At 41.3% G+C, this 21,703-nt stretch overlaps 2 protein-coding genes and 4 non-coding genes across 9 annotated transcripts in view; 1 reads left to right on the top strand and 5 right to left on the bottom strand.

Moving 5' to 3' along the window:
• Positions 1 to 65: 65 nt before the first annotated feature.
• Positions 66 to 4,837, bottom strand: RPL4 (ribosomal protein L4). The gene is made up of 10 exons (XM_006050221.3): positions 4,692 to 4,837; positions 3,139 to 3,310; positions 2,840 to 2,946; positions 2,371 to 2,509; positions 1,905 to 2,029; positions 1,507 to 1,636; positions 1,095 to 1,251; positions 694 to 777; positions 463 to 583; positions 66 to 380 (listed from the first exon to the last, which is right to left on the bottom strand). The coding sequence occupies exons 1-10, from the start codon at positions 4,692 to 4,694 to the stop codon at positions 150 to 152; spliced, it is 1,269 nt and encodes a 422-aa protein (XP_006050283.1). The 5' UTR covers positions 4,695 to 4,837; the 3' UTR covers positions 66 to 149.
• Positions 1,378 to 1,447, bottom strand: LOC112577860. The gene has a single exon (XR_003102062.2). It is a non-coding gene; the product is annotated as a small nucleolar RNA SNORD18 (small nucleolar RNA).
• Positions 2,115 to 2,185, bottom strand: LOC112577859. The gene has a single exon (XR_003102061.1). It is a non-coding gene; the product is annotated as a small nucleolar RNA SNORD18 (small nucleolar RNA).
• LOC112577862 lies at positions 2,573 to 2,670 on the bottom strand. Its single transcript, XR_003102064.1, has one exon. It is a non-coding gene; the product is annotated as a small nucleolar RNA SNORD16 (small nucleolar RNA).
• LOC112577861 lies at positions 3,020 to 3,090 on the bottom strand. Its single transcript, XR_003102063.1, has one exon. It is a non-coding gene; the product is annotated as a small nucleolar RNA SNORD18 (small nucleolar RNA).
• A 112-nt stretch (positions 4,838 to 4,949) lies between the features above and the next one.
• Positions 4,950 to 21,703, top strand: part of ZWILCH (zwilch kinetochore protein) — a 42,723-nt gene continuing 25,969 nt past the window's right edge. The window contains exons 1-5 of one of the 4 annotated variants that reach the window (XM_006050222.4): positions 4,950 to 5,285; positions 9,739 to 9,790; positions 13,778 to 13,873; positions 17,770 to 17,888; positions 20,975 to 21,174. In XM_006050222.4, coding sequence (XP_006050284.2) covers positions 5,233 to 5,285; positions 9,739 to 9,790; positions 13,778 to 13,873; positions 17,770 to 17,888; positions 20,975 to 21,174 — 520 coding nt within the window. In that variant the 5' untranslated portion in view covers positions 4,950 to 5,232. Of the gene's footprint in view, positions 5,286 to 5,307; positions 5,496 to 9,738; positions 9,791 to 13,777; positions 13,874 to 17,769; positions 17,889 to 20,974; positions 21,175 to 21,703 lie in introns of those variants that run through there. The other 3 variants (XM_025296278.3, XM_006050225.4, XM_006050223.4) reach the window with 3 other exon arrangements.

The raw sequence follows: 21,703 nt of genomic DNA, 5'->3' as shown, positions 1-21,703 counted from the left end.
TTATACCAGACTTAAATCGAAATTATCAGTTAAAAAAAACCCACAACTCACACACCACATCCAAGTCATGTTTCTCATTGCCTCTTTGTTCAAGCCTTTCTTTATTCAAAATCAGCTGTCCGGCATTTATGGAATAAACAAATTTAAGTTTACGCAGCAGCCTTCTTTTCCTCTGAGGTGGGTTTCTTTTCTGTGGGCTTCTTTTCAGCTGCTGGTTTCTTGGTCCCTGCAGCCTTTTTTCCCACCACAGGCTTCTTCAGCTTCTTATCGCCAACAGCCTTCTTTTCTTTGTTTCCCACCACAGGCTTCTTGCCCTGAACCCCTTTCTGATCTGATTTGGCTTCTAGTGCTGCTGCTGCCTTATCCATGCGGATTTTGTGCTGCAACAAATTAGGAAGAAAGTCTAAGAATCAAATCTTTCTAAAAATCAACAGGTCCAGCAAAACCCGAATTATTGCTTACATTCCTGGCCTGTCGAAGAATGGTGTTCCTGCGCATGGTCTTTGCATATGGATTAAGCTTCAACATGATTCTCAGGTTTTTCAGTGGATTCTTTTTCAGGACTCTGCGATGAATCTTCTTCCTATAAAAAAGCAGATACTCTATTATTAATAGTTTATACATTATCCATATTTCTGAAATAACTGATAGTGTGAAGCTGAACAAGAATTACTGTGAATATCAAAACTTTACCGTGGTGCTCGGAGTGCTCTTTGGATTTCTGGGCTTTTCAAGATTCTGCTAAGGTCTGTATTGAGCATCTTGTGCATGGGGAGGCTGAAAGAAAAAACATTTAAAAGAGGCTTAATTCCTATTTCTTAACAAAAGATTAATCATTTAAGCTCTACAGAACCCAATCAGAATTTCCACTATACTATCCCTTCCCCAGAATCTATTTCCACATATTGCATCTGTATACAAGGAGGAAATAGCAACACAATGCATTATTTAAAAAACATGCAAATCCATTTTGAACAATATCCACAGCATATATGTGGTGAAGTCCTTGCTGTCTCAAGTGCCAAGAGTAAGACACGACTTTGTGACTGAACAACAGCATAAACATCCATGTCCAGCACACAAATTATACTCACTTGTAGTTACTCTTGAGGGAGGCTGCTTTACGCCAAGTGCCATACAGCTCATCTAACTTTCGGAAAGCACTTTCAGTCCAAATGCAGAAACGTCCCACATGACCACCAGGAGCAAGTTTCAAAATGTTCAGCTTGCTTACATTAAGCAGAGTAATTCCTTTGTAAAGGAAAAAGGAGAATCAGGGATCCTGTATTTCAGTAAGTGAAATGCAGATCATCTTTATAGCACCTAAGAAGTATTTTAATCATGAATGTAAACATCAATGGTATACTTATTCAGCCACGAATCAGAAGTTCCACAAAATCATGTGTTTCAGAAACACGGACCATAAAGTGGAATCTCATCATAATAAAAGCTGGGTAAGCTTGCATAACACAGGTAATTAAAACATGTAAGCAGTACAATTATTACCAGGTATGTTTCTGAAGGCCTTGATGATACCATTGTCCTCATTATAGATGATGCAGGGTCCCCTGCGCTGGATACGGCGACGGTTTCTCATCTTGCCTTTGCCAGCTCTCATTCGCTGAGAGGCATAGACCTAACGAAGTAAAGTTTGGTATTCTGATTGAGATTTGATCCCTGTATTCAATCTTTATAGTTTAAACAACTTCAGTTTTACAGATGAGGAAATTGGAGGCACAAATGACTTGCCTAAATTTAACATAGCAACGAGCTTCCAAACTCAGGGAATATGGTTCCAGAGTCCTTGCTCTCATATCCACTAAGGTTTACTTATACTGTCTTTCAGTAACCTTTTGAAATGTAAAATCTGGCAACAAACTTGTGTGAAGAACCACAAAACCCACCTTTTTGATATCATTCCAGGCCTTAAGTTTCTTCAGAAGCAACACAGCCTCCTTGGTCTTCTTGTAGCCTTCAACTTTATCTTCCACCACCAAAGGAAGTTCAGGAACTTCCTCTATACGATGACCTGAAAAAGCCAATTAACACTGACCTGGTTACCCTGCACCTTTGAAAAATTTAATCAAACCCACAAATCAAAGTGGCACATTTGCCAAATCAGAACTACCACAAAGATCATGTGTTTCAGAAACACGGACCAATGAGTGGAATCTCATCATTTCGACAAACGATGTAAATATTACCTCATTACGTAGTATTCACTGAGTTGTTAGACTGAGGTGGTTATAACTAGCATTTAGTAGAGGGAAATGTAGTCAGACACTCTAGGATGGAGAGAATTCACACAGGCTCTCAGGTTCAGATGTAAGAAAGGTTTACAGGTTTCCTAAACAATAAAGTATCACAAACCTTTAGACATGACCAGCGCCGGTAAGGCTGAGGCAGCCAGTGCAGAGCAGATGGCGTATCGCTTCTGCGTCGTATTCACTCTGCGGTGCCAACGTCGCCAGGTCTTGGTTGGCGCAAACATGCGGCCCCCACGACACATCTATTTTCCCAGTTAAGAATCACATTTCTCCAAGTTTAGCAACTTTACAAACAGGCTGTGCCTTGCTCAGTAAAATTTTCGTCACCCTTCTGCTCCAGCCTACTGACAGCAGGCAACTGTCGCTGGGAACAGAGTCGGACGCAAATTACGACATCATGGCAAGGAAGCCTGCGCTGCAGCCCGCCTCCCAACAGCAAACCTGCCGGAGGAGTGTTCCATCTGGACACCAGCGTCTTGAGCACAAACATTTTCAAATCACTAAAATGAATAAGCCAGGTTCAGTCTGCCAAATGCCACAGCTGACAGTCTAGGTGGTGCAACAAAGGATACATTTCCAAAAGCGCCCTGACCGGAACGATGAGTCCCGCCACCTCGAACCCTGGGAATTCGAGCCACAGCTCTGCCGGTACCCCAAGACTCAGCACTGGTTTGATGACCTGAAATTGTTCAGAAACACAAGCTTTAGCTCCTTAACACATCATTCTGTGACTACTGCGTACAGCAGCAAACAGCATCAGAACATCCAGGGAAATCATGTTGTTCAGAAACACGGACCAATGGAGTGGAATTTCATCACTGCTGTGAAGTACCCCTTAAAAAGTCAACCCAGGAAACAGCTAAATCCGTACCTGCTAATTCACTGACAGCATAGGGCTGTCTGTTGTTTTTGCGCAAGTTGGTGTGAACAAAGTTAACAATATCGGGTCGAATGGGAGCCTTGAACACAGCAGGCAAAGTGACATTTTTGCCAGAGGACTCCCCCTTTTCGGAGTACACTGATATCAGTGGACGAGCACACGCCTGAAAAAAAAAAAATCAAAAATATTTATATTGAGAAACATCATCAAAAGCACTCAAGCACCAACAAAAGCATTAAAGGCTCATTTACAGAAAGGTCTAGAATTTGATGAGGTAGATAGTGCTTAAGCCAAAAACAAAGGCTAAGTTATCAACACACCATCAGGTCTATTATCAGTAAGTATTTGAAAAATACCTAAATTTCTCAAGTTCTGCCACAGAATCTCCATCATTTTCAGAGATTGCTTTATTATTAAACTTTCAAATCGGGCCTTAAAGAGCAAGATAATAAAAACCATAGTGTAAGGTTTGAAAATGCAGTTTAATGTCATCATCCAAACTCTCTCAGCCCAAATGTGACCAGATCTTATCTACCAGGGCTCTACTTCAAACATCTATCCTTCCCGGTCATCCCATTCCAAACACATCTTCCAAAACTTACTACTAAGAAACAGCCTTGTTACTTCTCGCTCAATTTTCTCCAGAAACTTACCCCCTGAAAGTAAAAGGTCCTAAGCATGACCTACAGAACCTGCTCAACCTCACTGCCCACAGACCACACTCTCTTCCAGATTCTCAGGCCTACACTCAGGGCCATCCCTCTCCTTCCTCAGATTTAACAAGTATTCTACCTAAACATACCCTTCCTCACCTAGCCTCCTTCAGGTGTCTCTGGTCACGGCTTATAAAGTCCAATTACTGCCTCCTCTCCAATTCCGTCGACAACAGTACCATCCAACATTACAATGCATCTTGAGAACCCAATTACGAACAAAGAAGCAAAATAGTGCTGTTTCCATATTGTGTTCACTGAACTACCCAAGGCACATGGTGCTTTTACAAACGTTATTTATGCAGAAGCTACAAAACAATTAAAATCTAATGCAAGAGCAGAATGCTTTCAGAAGCAATTGCTAAGATAAGCACACGATAATAAGAAATAAGTGAAATAAAAGTTTTTTGTTTAACAAAATCTCTCTTAAAACTTTCTCACTAAATAGGGTATGGAGACACAAGACCCCAAATTGACTCACCTAGCCTTAGTCTAACGCTCTGAGAATCTTCAGAGCGGAAGTCTTCAGCGGAACCCATACTTTCTAAGATCCAAGAGAAGCTAGAATCCCAAAGGTCCCTCTGGCTCCAAGAACTATCTGGGGTTCCTCCGTGTTATTCCAGACGCGCCCGGCGCCGGCCCGCACACGTTGCCTCTAAGATGGCTGCCGTAGAGCATTACTACCCACGTCCCAGCCACAAACACACGCTTTGGTCCCCATCTACTTCTCCTTGCTCCCCCTCCTGTAGACTTCATGCTCTGAACACCCAAGCCCATTCCTGCCAAGCCCCGAAAATAGAAGCAGGTCCAGCGGAGAAGAGTTCTGCTCACCATGGCGGGGAGAGGAGAAGGCCACGCTCCTCTCAACCCGGCGGCTCCCACAGGAAAAGGAAGTGCCTAGCACTTCCACCCCATATGTAACCTTCAGCTGGTCCCCCAGCCTGCCCCGCCTCAGAACCAACTCAGGGACATAAAATATCTCTCCACCACGTTAAAACAATAAAAATAGCATATTATTTCTTCATATATGTCAAATTACGGTATTTATTGACTTCCCAAGCTAAAAAGGGCTCTTAGAACCCAGGGACTCCTTTTCGCGGAGTAATCCATGAGAGGCCGTGGCCAACTCTCGCGAGACGAGTGTCTTTTCCCCTCAACCAGTATAATGTATTTTAACTTTTTCTTACGGAAAGGGGAAACTATTGGAACCAGAGAAACCGCTCTGTGCTATAAAACAATAGTTTAACTGTAGAATGGAGCCTGTTGGAGGGGGGTAAAAGTAGTCCCGGCAAGGAAGTCACGACCTCGTACGTCAGCGCCCGGCGCGCATTTCAGCTTGGCGGTTTCGGGTCTTCAGTCAAACTGGGGCGCGATGTGGTCGGGGGCTAACCGAGCTGCTGAGGAATTTTACGCTGGTCTTCTGCAGTGAGTTGTAGCCCCTAGTTTTGGCTTGGCTTTGGCCACAGCACTTCTCCCCTGGGGTATCTCGATCCCCGCCCCAAGCCTCTTGCCGCAGCCTTGGGGATTAGCGCCTTCCCACTTTCCACCGGCGCGAATTTGTAAATTGAGTCCGCTTTCCGGGGATCTGGGAGCATCAGAGAGGCCGGTTTTCTGCTCCATTGTGAGGTTGGCCCGGTAGGCCCTGTTGCTGATAGTCTCGTATAGAAGAAAACGTGTACTTTGTCGCCGACGGTGGATGGTGACGAATTTTACGAGAGGTGTATTATTCAATCTGATAATACACACACAACTTGTGATATGTTAGAGGCATCGAACAGGTTACAGGAAACTAGATGTTGATATCGTTCACCTGATATCGTTCGCCTTGCTGGTGTGAAACGTGTTTTATGGTTTATTCAAGATAATTTTTTGAGCAACAGTTACAGCGATAACGTGATGGTGTGTCTGCTCTTCAAGACACTTGTTTTACAGTGCCCTAGGACTTCGTTTTATTCGTATAGTGAAAGTGAAGTCGCTCAGTCGTGTCCGAGTCTTTGCGACTTCTATGGACTGTAGCCCACCAGGCTCCCCCATCCATGCAATTTTCTAGGCAAGAATATTGGAATGGGTTGTCATTTCCTACTCTAGGGCATCTTCCCGACCCAGGGATCCAACCCGGCTCTCCCGAGTTGCAGGCAGACTCTACCATCTGAGCCAACAGGGAATCCTCATATAGTGAAGTACTAGTAATAAAGTGGATTCCATCCAGTTCTGTATCCGACACAAAAATCTAATCCAGTAGTTCTCAAACTTGAGCGTGAATCAGAATCACCTGGCAAGTTGCCAAAACAGATTGCCGGGCCCACTTCCAGAATTTTTTATTTAGTGGGCCTGGGTGGAGTGTGATGAGATGGTTAGATAGCATCTCCGACTCAATGGACATGAATCTGAGCAAACTCTGGGAGATGTGAAGGACAGGGAAGCCTGTGTGCTTTAGTCCATGGTGTCACAAAGAGACAAGACTGAGGGACTGAACAACAGCAGGTTCTGGGTAGGGCTAAAGAGTTTTCCTTTCTAATCAATTTCAGGTGAAGCAGATGCTACTGGCCTGACACCACACTTTGATAACCAACTGCTGTAATCTAACCCCTTTTTCTAAATATCATACTTTTTCAATATTTGTCTTCATTGCTTTTTATCCTGCTTATAAAAGTGGTAATGCTTGTCAGTTTTTTCAACATTGTAGAAAGATCACTAGCTTCTTTTTTAGCATTTATTTATATTTGTTTATTTGGCTGCGCCAAATCTTAGTTGCAGCTCCTGAGATCTTCATTGCCACGTGTGGGATCTTTAGCTGCGGCTTGTGGGATCTAGTTCCCTGACCGGTTTGAAACCAGGCACCCCCTGCAGTGGGATCTGGGAGTTTTAGCCACTGGATCACCAGGGCAGTCCCTCACTAGCTTTTTCTTTTAAGGCAATGGCAACCCATTCCAGTACTTTTGCCTGGAGAATCCCATGGACAGAGGAGCCTGGTAGGCTGTAGTCCATGAGGTCACTAAGAGTCGGACGCGACTGAGCGACTTCACTTTCACTTTTCACTTTCATGCATTGGAGAAGGAAATGGCAACCCACGCCAGTGTTCTTGCCTGGAGAATCCCAGGGACGGGGGAGCCTGGTGGGCTGCTGTCTATGGGGGTCGCACAGAGTCGGACACGACTGAAGCGACTTAGTAGCAGCAGCAGCAACAATATGTTGGATAGCTTTCAGTATGACAGCCTGTCAATCTGTTTTTAATGGCTCTATAATATTTCATTGTTTGGCTATTTTATGTTTATTTAACCAGTCCCTTGTTGATAAATTTTATTTAGACTCTTTCATAATTCTTTCATAAGTGTTGGTATTTCTCTCCACTTTGAAGCATCAATTGTCTGTGTGTCTTCTCTTCAATCTCTCATATTACTTGTGTAGCCCCCTGCCTACTGGAAATTTCCAAATGAGACCTCAAACTCATTATCTGCGAAACTGAATCCATCTATTCCCTGCAGTGTGATAGTTTCCTGAATTCTGTCTCTGAGTTAAGAGTTCCAAGTCCAAGACTGTCATTTGGTTCTGTTTTCCGCCACCTCCATCCCATCTAGTCAGTCCCAGCTACCTTTGTTTTCTCTCCATCCTGACTGCTTTGTTTACCATCATCACTGTTTTAAGTACTACAAGTTATTCAGTTATTTTCTGGCCTCCAAGTTTATCTCTCCACATCAGGAGGTCAGGGAGATTTTCTCATATAAAATCTTGTAGTGAGCTCCTCTTAGCTTTCAGGATACAGACTAAGCCCTCTAGCAAAGTCCCTTCCTGTGCGCCACCACAGCATCCTGCGTCCCCTCTTTGAGGCTCATCACCCTGTATTGCAGTTGTTGGCTGCAGTCAAGACTGTGAGCCAGGAAGTATGCATTTGTTTTATATCTTAGACATTTAGTAAGAATTGTTGACTTAAAAAATGCACAGCCTAGATTTACTGTTACTCAGGGGCCTTACTGAGTAGTATAGCCTGGCAATCAGCTTCAGATAGCTCTAAAGAACTGTTCCTAAAAGGTAAGGGAGGAGCCAGAATATATAGGAGTTTTGCTGGGGGAAATAACAAACAAAAATGTAGTTGAACATCAAAAGTTGACTACTAATCCCAAGAACAGACATCTCAAGTTAATGATTATAGTGCTTTTCCACTTTGGGGAAGGTGCAGGAGTCTGGGCTCATTGAAATGACTCCTTTGGTGTGTATGTTAACTGTCTAGTCCTGAATTCTCCTCAGGGTGCACCAAAGTAGCTGCAGTGGCTGATGGCAGGCAGTATTGGTGTATCAGAAAGACAGGCAACACTTTTTTGTTCACAGAGTGCCTGCCCATAAAACACATACTGGTGAAATGATTATTGAATGATGGTTGAATGATCCTTGAGTTACGCATGCATAGAGATAAACTTTTCTCAGGGACTTACCATGCTGGTCCAGTGGTTAAGAATCCACCTTGCAATGCAGGGACATAGATTCAATCCCTGATGGGGGAACTATGATCCCACATGTCTCTCGAGCTGCACACCTACTGAGCCCACGCACTCCAGACCCAGAGAGTCACAACTAGAGAGCCCACATGACCCAGTGAAAAATCTCATGTGACTCAACAAAGATCCTGTGTGCTGCAACTAAGACCTGATACAGCCAAATAAATAAATATAGGGAAAAAAGTCACAGCCTTGTCCAAAATGGCCACAGTGAATCAGTCACAGGCCTCATTTTTATTTTGGTGAGTTACAGAGTGAATCAAATAATGGCATCCTGAAACTATTCTGTTGGCTTCCTATAGGACTCTAAAGATTCTTTTCTCTTAGAATGTAGATCAAGCTGATGTGCATTTTTAGTATCTTTATAGTTTACATGCTTTGGGATCAACTTTTTTAATATATATAATTTTACTTATTTATTTTTGGCTGTGCTGGGTCTTCGTTGCTGCTGGGGTTTTTCTCTAGATACGGTGAGCAGGGCTTCTCTGGTTGCGTGTGAAGGCTTCTCGCTGTGCTGACTTCTCTTGCTGCAGAGCACAGGCTCTAGGGCGCGTGCGCTTCAGTAGTGTCAGTTCCTGGGCTCTAGAGCCCAGGCTCAATGGCTGTAGTGCATGGGCTTAGTTGTCCCAAGGCATGTGTGATCTTCCCAGATCAGAGATTGAATCCACGTCCCCTGCATTTGCAGGTGGATTCTTTACCACTGAGCCACCAGGGAAGCCCTAGGATCAACTTTGTTCAATAAAATGATAATTACGATGTATCTTAACATTTTGTGCTTCCATTTTTTAAATGTTTTAGCGTTATCCAGTTTACTAATTTTTTGGTGTCAACTCATGAAAACAGGGAGGATAGCAATAGAAACTCAAGGCCTGGGACCCTTAAATAACTTCTCCATAATTACCCACTGATTTCAGTTATTTTTGCTTCCCAAAAGTCATGTAGTAAATTACATTTTAATAGTAATTGGTACTGTGTTTTAAAAGTTATACGAATAGAGGTGGGTGATCTAATTTCCTGCTGCCTCTGAGAAGCAGTTGTACCCAGTTTGGGGTACAACTCTATCTTTTTTCTCTGGCTGTACTTAAGGACATGTGGGATCTTAGTTCTCCAGCCAGGGATCAAACCTGTGCCCCCTGCATTGGAAGGACATAGTTTTAACTGCTGGACCACCAGGGAAAACCCAAGGGGCAGCTGTCTATTAATCTTTACCACATCTCTTTTTTTTCTTTCCTTATTAACCTAATGCTATTTTTCTGCTTCTCTTTTCCCAACTGTGCCTTAGTGCTGTCATGAGTATTCTGAATTTTTAATTTCTCTCAATAACTCCAGAGTTTAAATGACAAAATACTGTAGCTTTATTTTTCACATGTGTTTCTGCATTTTAGGGAATTTGATGAAAATAAAAAAGGAATCTGTAAAGACCCATTTATCTATGAGGTATGAACAATTTATTTGGTTTTTAAACAAGTCAGTCATCCTAAAATTGTTTTTAAAAGTTGAGTTTTTCAAAGTTAATTTACATACATTAAATTTCACCCTTTTAGAGTACAGTTCTATGAATTTTTACAAATGTATTTAGTTGTATTACCACCTCCGTAATCAAGAACATTCCTATGATCTCCAAAAAATCTCATGTTCCTTTATATTCAACCCTTTCCCCTGTTCCCTGGCAACTACTGACCTGTTTTACATCTGTTTTTTTGTGTGGCCTTTTCCGAATATCATATAAATAAAGCCATATGGTTTATACCTTTTCTGTCTGGCTTTTCTTAATACGTATAATGCATTTTTTTTCTGGTTTGTTTTTTTTTTTCAATGGCCATGCCACACGGCATGTGGGATCTTAGTTCCGCAACCAGGAGCTGAACCTTCACCCCTTGCATTAGAAGTGCAGACTTTTAGCTGCTGGAGTCCTGAGTATAATGCATTTGTGATTTGACTGTGTTGTTGTGTGTATCAGTAGTTCATCCCTTTTTATTGTTGAGTAATAGTCCATTGTATGAATGCAGTTTGGTTATCCATTCACCATTCAGACTGGATTGTTTCTAGTTTTTAATAGTTTTGAATAAAGCTGCTATAAACATTCGTGAATTTATTAAGCATCTAACATGCCAGTGTTCCATAGGTAAAACTTCCCATAGAACTTAATCCTCTAAAACAGTTAACAAACTAAAATAAATTATGTCTAAAAGACTAGCTGAGGATATCATTTATGACATCAGTGTCATAAATGATAGGGTTAATATCCATGTATATGAAATATATGAAAAGCTCTTAAAACCAATAAGGAATAAAGATAATCATAATAGATGAATAGGTAGAGGATAAAAATAAGTGTTGGAGAAGACTGTTGAGAGTCCCTTGGATTGCAAGAAGATCAAACCCGTTAATCCTAAAGGAAATCAGTCCTAAATATTCATTGGAAGGATTGATGTTGAAGCTGAAAGTCCAGTACTTTGGCCACATAATGCGAAGAGCCGTCTCACTGGAAAAAAACCCTGATGCTGGAAAAGACTGAGGGCAGGAGGAGAAGGTTGGATGGCATCACTGACTCAATGGACATGAGTTTGAACAAACTCCAGGAGATAGTGAAGGACAGGGAAGCCTGGCGTGCTGCAGTCCATGGGGTTGCAAAGAGTCCATCGGACATAACTTAGTGACTGAACAACAACATTTCAATCCACAACAGTATTTGATCAAGAACGAAGTAGATATGAGGCTCCCCTGGTAGGTAGTTCAGTGGTTGAAAATCCACCTGCCAGTGTAGGGGTCACAGGTTTGATTCCTGACCTGGGAAGATCATACATGCCCTGGAGCAGTTAGACCTGCGGGCCACAACTGCTGAGCCCGAGCCTCCTAGAGCTTGTGCTCTGCACTGGGAGAAGCCACTGCAGTGAGAAGCCCACGCGCAGCACCGAAGACCTAGTGCAGCCAAAAATTATTAAACCAAAAGAGTTCAGTAGATCAGAGTAACAAAGCATCCTTTGCTCTCTGTACTTGGTGTCTAAATGCTTCGATTTCCAAACTAAGAAATTAAATAGGTTCGAGTAATGAGATAATTGTCAATAATAAGCATATTAGCAGCTGTTCACCATCATTAGTGATCAAATAAATGAAATTTATAAAATAACAAGATACTATTTTTTGCTAGGTGAAATGGTAAAAAGAATGTAAATAGTGTGTTGACGTAAAATGAGAATGTGAATATGTGAATATGACATTTGAAAGGCAATTTGACAGTATCAATGTGATTTTAGATACTCATCTTAAGAAATTAATTAAAGGGGAAGTTCCCTGTTGGTCCAGTGGTTAAGACTCTGAGCTTCCACTGCAGGGGGCATGGGTTCATCCCTGGTTGGAGGAGCTCCACATGTTGTGGGGTGCCGAGGAGGTAGTAATTAAAGAATATTCCTTATCAATTGTTTATTATAGCATATAATTTGAAAATGCACAAATGTTGAATAATACAGAATTAATTATGTGATGGTAGCTCCATGGTACTAGACAGCCTAAAAAAGTTTAATGGCATGGAAAGAAGTTCATGATATAAAACTGTTAGAATATTCTATTTATTTAGTAAGCAAAAATCTATTGCATTATCAAAATAATATATTTCTATTTAAGTAGGTTTATTTATATGTCTGGGAAAAGATTAGGCAAAATATACACCAATAAGACTAATAATAGTAGTGACTACTCGGGCTATGTGGGTCAAGAAGCCATAGTCAGAACAAGACATGGAACAACTGACTGGTTCAGAATTGGGAAAGGGGTACATTTAGACTGTATACTGTCACCGTGCTTGTTTAACTTCTATGCAGAGTACATCATGCGAGATGACAGGCTGGATGAAATCACAAGCTGGGATCAAGATTGCTGAGAGAAATATCAGCAACCTCAGATGTGCAGATGATACCATTCTAATGCCTGAAAACAGAGGAACTGAAGAACCTCTTGATGACAGTGAAGAGGAGAGTGGAAAAGCTGGCTTGAAGCTCAACATTCAAAAATCTAAGGGACTTCCCTGGTCGTCAGTGGCAAAAACTCCCTGCTCCCAATGCATGGGACCTGGGTTCAATCCCTGGTCAGGGAACTAGGTCCCACATGCCATAACTAAAGATCAAAGATCCTGCATGCCACAACTAAGACCTGGCACAGCCAAAAAATAAAAAGTCTGAGATGATGTCATCCGGTCCCATCACTTCATGTTAAGTAGAAGGGGGAAAAGTGGAAGCAGTGACAGATTTTATTTTTTGGGGTTACAAAATCACCAAGGACTGTGACTGTAGCCATGAAATTAAAAGATGCTTGCTTCTTGGAAGGAAAGCTATGACAAACCTAGACAGTGTATTAAAAAGCAGACACGTCACTTTGCTGACAAAGATCCACATAGTCAAACTTACGAATTTTCCAGTAGTCATGTATGGACATGAGAGTTGGACCATAAAGAAGACTTGAGCGCCAAAAAATTGATGCTTCCTAACTGTGCTGAAGAAGACTCTTGGGCTGCGAGGAGATCAAACCTCAAGAAAAAGGACTTCAATCCTGAATATTCATTGGAAAGACTATTGCTGAAGCTAAAGTTCCAGTACTTTGGCCACCTGATGTGAAGAGCTGACTCGCTGGGAAAGATTGAAGGCAAAAGGAGAAGGGGGCAGCAGAGGATGAGATGGTTGGATAGCATCATCGACCTAGTAGACATGAATTTGAGCAAACTCTGGGAGGTCATGGAGGACAGAGGAGCCTGGTGTGCTGCAGTTTGTGGGGTGGCAAAGAGTTGGGCACAACTCAGGGACTGAACAACAACTCTGGTTAGTCGAATATAGATGAGTTTTATCTGTTAGCTATCTGTTTTCAAACTTTTCTACAATAAATGTTTATTGTAATTGGAATGAAGAAATACACAGTACCTATAAAGTGAAAAAGTTCTAAATTTCATGGAACAATCAGAAAAAATAATGTTTAGTAAAGAGCTAATTTTATGGTTCCTAACAGTAAATCCAGGATGATTAGGGGAAGAGGATGTCAGTGTGATCCTAATCAAAAGGTCTTACAAGGCAGGGTGCTCTCTAGGTGGGCCTTGAAGCATACAGATACAAAATATAAGAGCTAGATTTTGTTGTTGTTTTGACCACTCTAGGCTTGCAAGGATCTTAGTTCTCCAACCTGGGATTGAACCTATGCCCTCTGCAGTGAAAGCTTGGAGTCATAACCACTGGACTTCTAGGGAATTCCCCAGCTAGATTTTCTCAACATGAAAAACAACATGGGCAAAGAAGAAATGAAATTGTATTTTTAAAACATTAGTCTTGTTCAAATTCTCTTTTTCAGTTACTTGCATAGAACTGGTGTTTATGTGTTTAAATATTTGTACATATATATGTGTATCTATAACATTGCTGGGCCTTAATCTGTTTTTAATAGGCTGATATTCAAGTGCAGTTGATCAGCAAAGGCCAACCAAACCCTTTGAAAAATATTCTACATGAAAATGAAACCATATTTATTGTGGAAAAAGTGGTAAGTAGTGCTTGGGCTTTGTGGCTAATTCTTAACAGCCAGGTTTGGTTTCTGAGGGATAATCTCAAATGTACACATTTTCATGTCAGCGTATTAGTGTGGATTCTGACATCTTTTAGTGATAAGTAGAGTGCTGTCCAATAGATAATGTGAACCACATATGTAATTAAAAGCTTTCTAGTAGCCTCAAAACAAAAAGGTGAAATTAAATTTCATACTGCAAAATTTACTTTTTCTTTTGTTTAGTTGTGTGAATTTTAACACACTTATACAGTCTGGTAGTCATCACCATAATTAGAACACAAAACGGCTCCATCACCCCGAAAACTCCCTTGTGCTATCCCTTTACAATCATTCCTTCTTCTCCTTCATTGTAGCGTGATCTTTTTAAGAGTGTCAGGAATGGAATCATATGAAAGTGTATAAACTTTTGAGTCTGGCGTCTTTCAGTGTAATAATGCCTTTGAGACTCATTCAAGTTGTATGGGAGAAGGCAATGGCACCCCACTCCAGTACTCTTGCCTGGAAAACCCCATGGACAGAGGAGCCTGGTAGGCTGCAGTCCATGGGGTCGCTAAGAGTCGGACGCAACTGAGCGACTTCACTTTCACTTTTCACTTTCATGCATTGGAGGAGGAAATGGCAACCCAGTGTTCTTGCCTGGAGAATCCCAGGGACGGCGGGGCCTGGTGGGCTGCCGTCTATAGGGTCGCACAGAGTCAGACACGACTAAAGTGACTTAGCAGCAAGTTGTATGTGTTTAGTGGTTCTTTTAGTTGCTGATCCATCCTTGATCCAGAGAGCTAAATAAACAAGTAATAAGATCATTTTTGTACAAAGTCCTATGTGAGCACAAGTTTTCTTTACTGTAAATAGCTAGGAATAGGATTGCCAGGTCTGAATTTATGTGTATAATTTTTTTTTAATGTTAATCATTCCAATAATTAATGTAAAAATAAAAATGAGATTTTAAGCTCTTTTTTTTCCACACTGCATCTTCAAAATTTGATATGGATTTAACACTTAAGTCTCAATTTGGTTGGCCACATTTCAGGTGTTCAAAAGCCACATGTGACTGGTGGGTGGCTACTGTTAGACACAGCATAAGTCACTCTGACTCATGAATTTCTACTTTAATTTTCTCTTGTTAAATCTAACAAGAGGGACCTTCTTATTTTTTTCATCATTTTATAATTACGTCCTTACACCTTTGTGTTTTAAATAGGGGAACCGTTCTGGCCGAGCAGTAGCAGTGGTTTTGGTTGAGTGCTGATAATGCTGTCATTTTACACAGTTACTTTGGGGCCAGGACCCATTCTTTGGGTCTATCGTTTCTTGAAGTAGATAGAAACAGGATATAACAGGGGAAAGTGGACATTCCTTTAGAAGGAATGCCTCTGTTTGCTTTAGGACCTGCATGCTGTCTGGATAGGGATTGGGATGCATGAACAGAGAGCACTCTGTTTTACAAACTACACGAAAACTCCTTTCTGAGGAGGGGACTACTTTATTTGTTTTGTATTAGTGATGCTTATCTATGGTGGACAGATGCTTGGAAAATAATTATAAGTGAATTATGTGGCTGAATTTAGACTTATTATGAGGAGAGAAAAAATGTGTGTAGAGCAAAAGCTGAAAGATGAAAATGAGTTTCTAGGGAAAGGTAGAGGAACAGAGGAATTTGTGGAAATTGGTTGAGATACTAGTGAGAAAACAGCTTGGAGTTGTGAGGACTTACCTGGAGTTCAGTGAGGTCCTGGCATTTTTGAATGGGAAACAATTAAAATGGCCTTCATTTCTGCAAAGGTCAATAGAGCTTACAGCATGAGTTTTAGATGGATAATACTGAAAAGTAGAATGGAAGGGAAAATGACATTTCTTGGATACTTCTAGGAACTATTTGGAAACACAGGCCTAGAAGGGAATAAAATCTAGAATCTGGCAGAAGAAATTCAAAGTTGAGGATACATCTAGGTCAGATAACTATTAAGTATTCACTGCTAGAAGACCTTAGTGGACAAGAACTTGAGTTTTGAAATCAGACTACCTAGATTCAGGGGCTTCCTTGATGGCTCAGTTGGTAAAGAATCCACCTGTAACACAGGAGACCCCAGTTCCATTCTTGGGTCAGGAAGATCTTCTGGAGAAGGGATAGGCTACCCACTCCAGTATTCTTGGACTTCCCCTGTGGCTCAGCTAGTAAAGAATTCGCCTGCAATGTGGGAGACCTGGGTTCGATCCCTAGCTTAGGTAGATCCCCTGGAGAAGGGAAAGGCTATCCACTCCAGTATTCTGGCCTATAGAATTCCAGGTATTGTATAGTCCATGGGATTGCAAAGAGCTGGACACAACTGAGCAACTTTCACTTTACCTAGATTCAAATGTGGGTTTTGCCGCTCAGCTGCTTATTCTATATAAGCTATTCAGACAGTCACTAGCTCAGTTTTCAGTCCATAAAATAGGGTTATTAATAGGATCTTTCTCAGGGTTTTTATGAAGAATAAAAGAAAGCTTGGAACAGTAGCTGGTACATAGTACATGCTCAGGAAATGTTATTTCGTTTAATTTTTGTTATTATTGTCAGTACTGAGCTATTTCACTACTTAAACATGTGGATATGAGAAACACAAATGAGAGCTGAGAGTCCTAAGAGGAATAGACTTAAGAAGTAAGGGCTGTGCATTAAAAAGAATGAAATAATGCTTTGCAACAACGTGGATGGACCTAGAGACTGTCATACTGAGCCCGAGACACTGACTTGGCTTGCACAGCTGCAGGGCTCTGCTGGCTGCTGGAGACCCTTAGGATATGTCTTCCTGAAAACTAACCAAAGTTGTTGCTGTTGTTTTAATTTTAAGAATTCTATTTGAATATCTTTCTAAAAGATAGGTTTCTTCCTTCATATAATATACCATTGACTCCTGAACAACACAGGTTTTGGGGTGCCCCACCATCTGTGTTGCTGAAAATCCTAGTGTAACTTTACAGTCGGCCCTCTGTATCTGTGGCTCTACATCCACAGATTCAACCAATCACGGACTGTGTAGTACTGCATTAAAAAAGTCCACATGTAAATGCACCTGCCTAGTCCAAACTTGTGTTGTTCAAGAGACAACTGTATTGGCATAGTATAGTTGAGTATATACTACTACCAGGGCAGGGAGGCCTGGCGTGCTGCAGTCCACGGGGCCGCAGGGAGGCCTGGCGTGCTGCAGTCCACGGGGCCGCAGGGAGGCCTGGCGTGCTGCAGTCCACGGGGCCGCAAAGAGTCGGACATGACTGAGCAACTGAACTGGGTTACTAGTATAGTATAGTATCAGTACTAGTGTTATAGTATGCAATTAATATTATAGTATAGTGAAATTGGAACAATATTAGAATTATAGTATTAGTACCAGTATTATAGTATAATATAGCATAGAATTACTATAATATAGCAAATCAATATAGTCTGGAACCATATACCCTATATTTCTGTAATAATGAGGTAATTAATGTCAGCTGCTGTAACAAATCCTGGAGACTTAGAAAATGAGTAGAAAGGGCTATGAACCTTCAAGTTTGGGGAATGACAAAATCAGGGAGTCTCCCATGGGTTTCCCTTGGTGTTTTGTATATAATTTTGTACATGGTAGAGCACTTCCTTTTCTGATGGTGTCATATACTTCCTTTATCAGTAGCAACGTAGATCAATATCTTCTTATTGGACAGTGGAAATACTTCTGATGAATGGTGAGATTTATTAGTACCCCACTGGTTTCTAGCTATGATTCTTGTCATAACCCAATCATTTTGCACTTCAGGGTCTGGAAATCAGTACATTGTTCTAGCATAGTGAAGAGTTGACTTTACCGTAGTGTTCTCTTACCTGGTTAAATAATTAAATGTTTTTAAAGCCTTTAGAAAAGGAAGAACCAAGTCCTATTGAAGAGCTACAGTCTGAAGACACTGCTATTTCTGATCTCTCTACTGGTGAAAATGTTGGCCTGCTTGCTTTACCAATTGGGAGAGCCAGGTAAGTTTTTCTTACCATAGGGGTGGAGGGTAGGATTTAAACTCACCAGGCAGGCTACGGTCCATTGAGTCGCAAAAGAGGCGAACACAATTTGGCAACTAAACAACAAGAAATTGTTATAAACATTGGGAAAACATAGGTATTTAGCCCAGATCCCTCTCTTTCTCCTTCCCCACCTGCTTGATGGATATAGTTAATGCTCTAAGGATAGTTCTAAATACTTGACTGTCCCATGGGTAACTCAAGTGTGACTAAGGTGACTACCGTGATCTGCCTTTTCTCCATCTCCTACTGTTTAATGTTGTTGCTTCGTAATTGTTTTCCTTACTTCTAATCTGGTTCCTTGCCAATCTTTTTTCCTCACTCCTGCCAGAGCGGTTTTATGAAAGCCTGATTGTGTTGCTTCCATGTTTAAAAAGCCTTCCATGGTCCTTTTGCCTCGTGATAAAATCCAGATTCCTTCTGAGTGACACATAGGACACAAAGGAACCTTCAACCTCCAGTCCAGTGCCCAGCAGGGATTTGGAAATACGTGGGGTACTTTTTGATTGTCACTATGACTCAGGGGCGCTGTTGGCCTGAGCCGTGGATGGTAAATGTTAGGCAATGCCTGGGGCTCTCCTGTCCAATGATGAAGTATCCCACCCGCATGCCAGAAGTGCCCCTGTTGGAATCCCTACTGCCTCTGTCTGCTTAGCCAGCTTCACTACCCTCCCCCCTCCTACCATATGACTTTCCGTCTGCCTGGTCTCCCTCAACTCCAAAGCCAAAAGTATTTGCTATCAGGGAGTCCTGGAGGATCTGGTCATATATGTAATATTAGAGAATAAGCGGTCTTCCCTGGTGGTCCAGAGGTTAGGACTTCGCCTTCCAACGCAGCGCGGGTGCGGGTTCAATCCCTGGTCGGGGAGCTAAGACCCCACATCCCTCCTGGCCAAAAAGACAAAGCATAAAGCAGAAGCAATGTTGTAACAAATTCAGTAAGGACTTTAAAAATGGTCTACATTAAAAAATCTTTAAAAAAAAATACTGGAGAATAAGGACTATAGTAGTATTCAAAGTGACTTTCCTTCAGAGAGGGTTTTTTTGTTTTGTTTTGCTGTGTAGAAACTTTTAAAATCTTTTGTAGTTGATCACTCTTTAATGGCTTCTTGATTTTAAGTCATATTTGGCCTTTTTTTCTTTCCTCTCCCACAACTTGAGAATTTTTTTATTCACGTTGTTTTCTGTAGCCAGTGTTTGTTTGGATTCATCCATATGCTTATCATTTCTTTGCTCTCCATTTCTTCTTGCATTTCAGACCTTCCTTCTGGGATTATTATATTTCTTTTCTGAAGTACAGTCCCTTAGAAATGCCTTTTCTGAACATATGTTGGTAATAAATTTAGTTTTCATCTCTGAAAATTTTTAAGCTGTATTTTTGGGTAACTTTTCATTCTGATGCACTCTGAAATTTACAGAGAAGTGTAAAAGAACAGTACAAGAACTTCTGTGGACCCTTAACCAGGTTTCACCAAAATTTACATTTTGCTGCCTCTGCTTTGTGATTCTATGGCTTACTCCTCCTCCCCTCTGCTCCTCCTCTTATTCCTGTCCACACCTCATCTATATAACCACACACACACATTTTTGTAATGAAATATTGACAGTATGTTGGAGACACTGTGCTCTCTTACCCTTGAATACCTCACGATGTATTTCCTAAAACCTAGTACCTTCTCTTGTATAACCATAGTCATCAAAATCTGGGAATTTAACATTGTTAAAATAATACTATCTGATTCACAGACTATATTCAAATTTTTGTGTTCGGTGTCTAATGACCTCAAGCATCTCTATGTATTTATTGACTTCCTTCTCCCACCCTAACTTTATTGAGAAGTAATTGACATATTCTGTTATTTCTTTTGCTTAATCTCAGAGCCTGCTTCCACTCCCATTGACCCTGTAGCCCCACCATACTGAACTCTCTGCTTGTAGTAGCTATACTTTGTCAGTTTTTGGTGTGTGGATCTTGATCTGTCCGGTGTGCCTGGCTCTCACTTCTTCTCCAGGTGAAACATTTATGTATTTTGCCAGTTAATTTCCAAATTTTTGTTTCTGGGACACTGTGATAGTGTGATGTATAAGAAGAAGCATATTTAGTCTTGGTCCACTGTTCCTGGAACCCAGCTCCTAAAAACCTTTGGGATTTCCTAGGGATTGAGAAGAATAAAGGTGTCTTTTTTAATGCTAATGAAGTGGCTTTTGGACCTCCCCGCCCCCACCCACCCCCCCCAGTAAATTATGGATGGGGGCTGGTTGCCTGGGGAACCAAGCCTGTGAGTAGAGGGTTGGAAGTTTGAGTCCCACCCAACCTCTGGAAGGGAGAGAGGCCAGAGTTTGTTAAGTTTAGTCACCTGATGAGGGGTTGGGACTCAACCCCTCCCTAAGTTCAATCAGTCACCACTGTGACTATGTAGTGAAACCTCCTTTAAAACCCAAAAGGAGAGGGCTTGGAGAGCTTCTGGGTCGGTGAACACGTGGAGGTACGGGGAGAGCAGCTTGCTGGGAGAGGGCATGGAAGCTCTGTGCCCTTTGCCCCATACCAAAAGGTATGGACATTTTCCTTTGCTTCCCTTCCGTCTGGCTGTTCCTGAGTTCTACCCTTGTGTAATACACTAGTAATCTAGCAAGTAAAATATTTCTCTGAGTTCTGGGAGCAAATTAATTGAACTTAGGGAGGGGGTTGTCAGAACCTGTGATCTGTAGACACATAGATGACAACTTGGACTGGGAACTGGCAATACAAGTTGGAGGTGAGGCAGTCTTGTAGGACTGAGCCTTTAACCTGTGGTTGCTGATGCTGTCTTTGGGTAGATAGTGTCAGAACTGAGTTGAATTGTAGGATACCAGCTAGTGTCAGAGAATTGCTTAGTGTAAGGAAAAAACCCCATTTGGGAATTGGTACAGAATGTTAGATGGTGATCAGAAGTGGGATCCGAGTCAGCATCATAGCTACTGTTCATGATATCTTTGGAAAAGAAAACTTTTGACTGATCAAAAATCTCTACCTCTAATTTATTCTTCCTACTCTTGTTTCCAAGGCAGTTAATTGGATTTTATACCATGGCTCACAATCCTAATATGACCCATCTGAAGATTAATCGGCCAGTTACTGCCCTTCCTCCTCTCTGGGTAAGGTGTGATGGTTCAGATCCTGAAGGTATCAGTTGGCTGGGAGCTGAGCTTATCTCAACCAGTAGCAACATCACAGGAATTGTCTTGTACATGGTCACCTGTAAAGGTGAGAGCTCACTCCTCTTTTGTGGAGGTGTATGTATTTATTTATTTGTGTAATCACTGTTATTTGTGTATCACTGTATTTATTGGTGTAATCACTGTTTCATAGTTTTTACTAAAACTTGAGAGCGAAGTGCACACAATGTAGCTTGTGTTAGCCACCAAGAGTCTGCTCTAGTGTGTAACCTGCAGCATGTGGGAGACATTTCAGAAACAGATTTCCAAGAGTCTAAATAGGAGTTTATGGCTGTTTTATTTGGGTTTCATTTCATTTACATGTGTGTATTTTTTGAAATTTTCATTGGAAGATAAAAAAGTTGAATATAATGATAATAGAATTCCAGTGTCATAATAGGCATTTAATTATACTTTTGGTAGCAGTACTGACCTTTGTTCCACTTTCCTTGTTTTAAAAACATTTCATCTGTGGTTTAAAATTTAATTTTGATAGTTATTAATATCGTGAATTAGATTGTAATTTTCTAGCTCTAATGATGTAATTTTGAACTGTACCTATAAAGTTTTTTTTTATC

The sequence above is a fragment of the Bubalus bubalis genome, chromosome 11 (assembly GCF_019923935.1).
Source record: "Bubalus bubalis isolate 160015118507 breed Murrah chromosome 11, NDDB_SH_1, whole genome shotgun sequence".
Classification (NCBI taxonomy): Eukaryota; Metazoa; Chordata; class Mammalia; order Artiodactyla; family Bovidae; genus Bubalus; species Bubalus bubalis.
The sequence above is the reverse complement of the archived record's forward strand: the minus strand, read 5'-3'. Positions and strand labels throughout refer to the sequence as shown.